The sequence below is a fragment of the Lepidochelys olivacea genome (genome assembly GCF_965140295.1).
Source record: "Lepidochelys olivacea isolate rLepOli2 genome assembly, chromosome: 13".
Classification (NCBI taxonomy): Eukaryota; Metazoa; Chordata; order Testudines; family Cheloniidae; genus Lepidochelys; species Lepidochelys olivacea.
This window is the reverse complement of record NC_140423.1, coordinates 6,482,548-6,488,547: the sequence shown is the minus strand read 5'-3', so window position 1 is coordinate 6,488,547 and position 6,000 is coordinate 6,482,548. Positions and strand designations below refer to the sequence as shown.

General features: G+C 48.0%; 1 protein-coding gene across 1 annotated transcript in view; it reads left to right on the top strand.

Annotated features, from left to right (window-relative positions):
- The first annotated feature begins 1,295 nt into the window (after positions 1 to 1,295).
- LOC311529715 (DEP domain-containing mTOR-interacting protein-like) overlaps positions 1,296 to 6,000 on the top strand; it is a 42,659-nt gene continuing 37,954 nt past the window's right edge. Inside the window, exon 1 of the mRNA XM_084645888.1 lies at positions 1,296 to 1,708. Coding sequence (XP_084502014.1) covers positions 1,623 to 1,708 — 86 coding nt within the window. The 5' untranslated portion in view covers positions 1,296 to 1,622. The remainder of the gene's footprint in view (positions 1,709 to 6,000) is intronic.

Genomic DNA, 6,000 nt, shown 5'->3' with positions numbered 1-6,000 from the left:
TTCCAGCTCAAGTAGCCTTACCTGAACTAGTTTGAATCTAGCTAGTTCAGGTCCCAGACAGCGTCTTCAGCCTCGTCTTCAGTAGGAAAAAATGGGGTGTTCTTACCTCATCTTAGCTCATGTGTGGTAACAAACGTGAGGTAAAATCACAAGCTGTTGTAGGTTTAACATGAGTGAGCAGGTCGTGGTAAACCCTAGACTGCCCTTGGAGTCTTTGCCTCCACCTCAGACATATGAAAACTACACTCTGCCTTGTCTTCACTAGGATTATACCTCACGTTAGTTACCAAGTGCGAGCTACCGTGAGGTAAGACCACACCTTGTTTCCTAGTCAAGGGACACCCTTTCAGGGAGATCTTTCCCTGTCCTGTTTGCGTGGCTTGCCTGTGTGTGTTAATACACAGCTCCAGGCTCTGCCCCACTAAGCCTTTGGAAAGCAGCTTCAGTATTTCACGTGAGAGTCAACTGACTTCATCCCCTGCCGGCGGCAGAGTGCAAAGGCCCTGCTGGCATCTGGAGTTATTAGAGTTCGCATTCCTTTTTAATTCTCAGGCTGGGACCTCTAATTGTCATGGTGTGTATGCTGGGCACAAAGTACCCACTGCATGGTGCCCAGTCCCTGGGACCGTAGGGCTTGTTCTGGCAGGGGAAGCCTGTGTGCGTAGGTAAGGGCCTTCCACCACTATTGTGCAGCGCTTAGGGAATGCAGGTACCAGTGGCTTTCAGGAGCTGCTTCTCTGGAAGACTACAGGTGGATGACTCCACCCCGCTCTGCTCTAGCAGTGGTGAGGATCCCCCTGTGCACGAACGCTGATGGGAGAGGGAAGACCAGGTCAAAGGAGACCCCCTACCGATGACAAGGTGTTTAGTTGCTGTTGTCACTAACCCCAAACTGCGTAACACCGTGAATTACCCTTGTGCAGGGCCCACCTCTGATTTTACTCAGCTTGTTCCAGCTCCTTAATGAGCAGTTTCCCCCTGTTTTCAGAGGAGAGACACACTCCACAGCCTATTTAAAACCACACCTTCTTCCTCAACCTTAGAGTTGTTCATTAAAGCAGCTGCAGGCCAAGGGCTAGGGCTCTGAGCCTCTTGGAGCAGCCAGCCGGCTTTCCCCAGGTAGAACACAAGGGTTCTTTCATCCCAAGGCGGTTTGCAGGGAGAAAGGGAGGAACCCAAAGTAAGGATCAGATTGCAGCAGGCTCCACCTCTAAATGACATGCTCCAGGAGAAAAACATTAAGTACCTGCACCTACCTGTTACACAGCCAGGATTGAGCATAGTCAAGGGGGAGAGGGGAGGAAATCATCCTTTGGAAACAGCCCCCGGAGTGCTCCTGAATTTCCTGTCTCCCATCTTTTTCCAGAGACGCTGCAAACAGCCTATATCAGGTGCTTTAGCTCTGCTAAGGAGGAGTGGAGCTGGGCAGTGCTAATCAGTTGACTCTGGCAGTCACACATACTGCAAACAGAAAGGCAGGAAAGTAAATGGGACGTCAGCTGTAGCTGTCAAAGAGCTCCCTGAATGGTCCTCTGGAGCTGGGAGGCAGCTGTTTGCACACACATGCTCGCACGCCAAGCACCGTTAAGTTCTTACTACCTCTGGTGTGTGCCTGAGCCAGGATGGAGAGTATTAGCAACAGCCTGAAGAGTAAAGCAACCGAGAGACATCACAGGGCAGAGGTGATGATTGCAGGAGAGCAGCTGAGGTACGGGGGGCTCAGACCTGGGGGTGGGGGGAGCTTTTGCTGTCACCTTCTGCTCAACTCTGGCCTGATGTGCCTATGTAAATAAGTGGTTGTAATTATTAATCAGGCAGCGAATGGAGTTTGTAGGGGGGTTGGGAGGGAGAAGAGAGAATCAAGGATAGAAAGACGCTGAAATAAGAGGCTAAAAGAGCTATTAGTGGGCTTGTGGCTACAAACTGTCTAGCGTAGCCCCCCAGTTCTTGTGGGTTCAAAGCACTATTTCTGTGCAGAGCTTTTCTTCCTTCTGGGGTTTCCAAGTGATCAAAATCTGTCTCTTCTAAGGTATTTCCTGCCCCCTGCTCCCATTTCCTGACTTGTCTTTTATAAAAATCAGTTTCTTTTTAGTAATCACCCCTGGATTTTTAGCATGGGCTGTTACTGTCCTCTGCTCCCAAACTTCCTAAGTGAAGGGGAAAACTTCCCTCATTAAATAAAACAGCCAGTTCCTGGGACATGGGCACCGGGGAAGGAAGAAGACTTCAGCTTCCTCTTCATTGTTTAGTCGTCGTTTGCTTTTCAAACATTAGCCCTTGTTTTGCTCAATACTCCTTGGAGAGAAGGACACCTTGTCAACCTCGGAGTCTGAGTTGTGACATTGAGCTGCTAACACAAGGTCTCTGGTCTTCTGTACATATTTCTAGCTGATCATTTTAGTTGCTGCATCTCTGATCTGGGCTGGAAGAGTTTCAGCGAGTTTTGAGAACAGGTAAAATTTTCAAAAGTGCCAAAGTTCCATTTCCAAAAACAATTTAGGTGGCAAAGTGCCCAAGTCTCTTCTGAAACAGGGTGCAGGTGTCACCCTGCAAAGAGTAACTGGGCTGGTGAGAGCCAGGGTGAGACCTTCTGCTTGTGGGCTGGTTACTGGCGTTAGGGATCTGAGACATAGCTGCAGAGCACAAAGTCCCTCATGGTTACAGGGCAGGGGGTGGCAGAACCCCTTACTGGTCTGTGTGGTCTCCAAAACATCAGCATAGGCTCCTCAGTGGCTTTACCCACTGTGTCAAACTGCTCCAATTCTGACACCACATTCATTCACATGCAGGGTTATTTATTGTTATATCTTCTTAAATGTATCTGATAAAACTCTTTAGGAATGAGCCAATGCTTTCCTTCCCTGCCTGCAAATGAAGGGGATAATCACTTTACAGGCACCTGTTTTGTTTTGTTTTTAAATGGAAAAATCCCTGCTCATCTCTCTCCCTCCAGGAGCACAGGCTGTTTGTTAAGCTCCATGATTTTTATCTGGGCAGAGAGTAGAAAACTTGCCGTCCTTAAGCAACGTGAAGCATCCAGAACTCATGTCACTAGCTAATTTTAGGATCTGTGAGTTGGATCAGGAAAGAAAGCACCCTACTTCAGTGGGTCCTTGGAGTGTCAGCCTTATCCTTGTTATTTATTTGTATTATGCTAAGAGCCTACAATGCCCAGCATGGCATCAGGGCCCGTTGTGCCAGGCACTAGACCCTCAGTAACAAAACAAAACAAAACAAAACAAAAAAGACAGCACGTGCCCCAAAGAGCTTGCAGTCAAAGTATATGAAGAAAGACAATGAGGGTCAACCACTTCTCCTGGTTATTGTATGCCCCACATACCTCACCTTGCCTTATCGCTAGATACCACCTTCTTAGCCCTGGGAGTTGCCAAGTAGCTGGAAGAATTGCTGTTTACGGCCCCTTCCCTCCCTAAGCCAAAGCTTGCTGTGTTTGCAATACTTTGAGTCCAAGTGGTGAGGGACCAAGTCTTGGAAACTGAACCCAGGTCTGCGATAGTGAGAAGCAAAGCAGCAGTTGGACTGTTTACTGAATTGCATCATTTCAATTGCTCACCACAAGAAATGTGACCTTTAAGGAATGGCCCATCCCCTGGGCAGTGCAGGATTGTTCTCGACAGGATATTTTTCTAGTGCTTTGCCCAGCCTTTTTGTAAACATCCCAAGTAATGGGATGTTTTAAACAAGCATCATGCCCTGTGCCACTTGAGGATCAAAAACATTGGCCTCAAATATTCAGGAAGGTACTATAGGCATCAAACTTGCAACCATATCTGTACAAGGTAAAAGGGGGCATCTGCCTGGATCTACTTGCAGGATCAGTATCTAATGTATCCTGGGAATTCAGCCTGGTGGTATCTTGGCCCTCTACAGGGATGTTCATGATATGGGCCATGGATTTACTGCAGCTTGCGACTAACCTCCCATGAACAGAGTTCCTACTCTATTAAGCTAACTGGTCCATCGGATCTTTCTAGCTCTTAGCAGCAAGGAAGAGAACTTGGGCCAAATGTGTGACAATCCGTACCATCAAGCCACCCATCTTGTACCACTCTTTGCTCGATAAGTTCGCTCTCCGTTGACAGCCTGAATGCGCTCAGGGAATGAGCCTTTAGAATAGAAAGGATGCCAAGAAATCTAGAGCTTTGCTGGTGTGAGTGGGTCCCATGGAGCTCTTTAGGGTGTGCTTATTGCGGCATCAGTTCATCCTGAACAGGATTTGTCTGGGTTGGCTTGGCGCGTGTGAGGTGAGCGTGATCGACGGTGGCTGTTTCTGTGAGGGGAATAATGCATGAGGGGAATTGGCTGGAGAGCATGTAGGATGGAGCATGTATAAAACAAAGCCACCAGGCGCTGGTGTAAGAGTGAAAGGGAATGAGCTAGGTAGAGGGGTTGAGAGAGATTAGTTTAAACTAGGCAACGTTTTCACCTGCTGTTTGGGATGCAAACATTACATCAGGTCAGAGAAGGTGAGCCCCGCTCCCAGCTGGGGAGCATTTGAAGACTAGACTTCGTTGCACCTTTGACCCGCTCTTTGCAACAGGCTTGAGTTTCTTGTTGCCTGGAGAACAGCAGATGGATTTAATACAGTTCAGCAGTTCTGACCTGTCAGATTTACTCTATCCTGTTACGTCTATGGACAAATGGAACTGACTGTAGATAACAAGATTCCGAAGCTCGCTCAGTGCTTGTATCGGTGGAAGGGAAGGTGCTGCAGGCATTGTACGCAAGCAGGGGCTAATAGTCTTTTTGCTGCAGTCTGGTTTTTGGGATGCTCTTGAGGAATTCAGAAGCTTCTTCTTTTCTTTTTCTCCTTCCCTCTCATTGAGAACCCTGGCCGACTGCTTCCCTGCTTTGTGCAGCGTGGCAGAAAAGAAGGGGGCAGGAGTGGGGAGCGTGAGAGTGTGTGTGTATGACTGGTGAGTGAAGAGTCCTCCTTCTGGGGTGAGGAGGGAGACTCCACTGTGGATCAGCTGACTCCACCCTCCCCCCCCCCGCTTTTTTTCTTACTCCCCTCACCCTGCCAGCAGCTAGTCTGTAATCGTCCAGTTGAGACAAGAAGTGAGCAAAATCAAAACGCCCTGTGCTGAGGTATGTGAATCTGGCTTAGCATTTTGCACCCAGGGGCCAACTGTGAGTTCCAAACTTGGCATGTGTGTAGCACCCTTTATTACAAGTCACTTATCCTTCCAACGCACTGTCAGGCAGGTGGCTATAGATGGGGAAACTGAGGCAGAAAGACTGAGTTACTTGCCTGAGGCCATAGCAGAGGGAACTGGATCAGAGCTCTGTATTCTGCTCTCCCACTGAACCGCAGTGACTCCTCCATAAGTGGTGGAAGAGACTACTGTACTTTTAAGAATGAGCTGGGTTCTGACTGGCTGATGTTTTTTTCTTCTGTGAACCTTGATAACTAAATAAGATTCGTCAGTCCTATTCTATTTTTATATACACTCCCCCGCTCCCTTGCCTCCATATGCCCCAGTTCTGGGTTTGGCTGTGCAAATCTTTGCTCTACCTTCAGGGTTGTTTGGCTTCTGACAAGCTCACAATTGCTCTCAGTTTGGATTGGCTGTTGAGATGAGCCTATTTGGTGTCAAAACAGCTTTCCCAGCCAGAAATAGCTGCTTGAGAGATATATAAACAAACTCCACCAGGACTCCTGTTTTTTTTCTAGACCTCTGGGGTCCTGTGCTCCCCTGTGCTGTGGAGCAAGGCATAAAAAGTAGAGTGGCCCTCAGACCTGCAGAAGGAGGCAGTCAGAGTGGTGTGGTCCCCTTCTAATGTGTTTCTGGTACTTAGTTGGCAGTTCCTAGTGATCTCCTTCTTCTTGACTAAGTGAAGTCCTGTCTCTGATTAGTATCTCAGCAGCACGTTTTACAAGGCTGGGTTTATTTTTCATCCCTTGAGTATCTTCTCATTCTTCGTTTGTATATATGCATGCAAATTCCATTCACATATTGGGCATTGCGTGTATATATC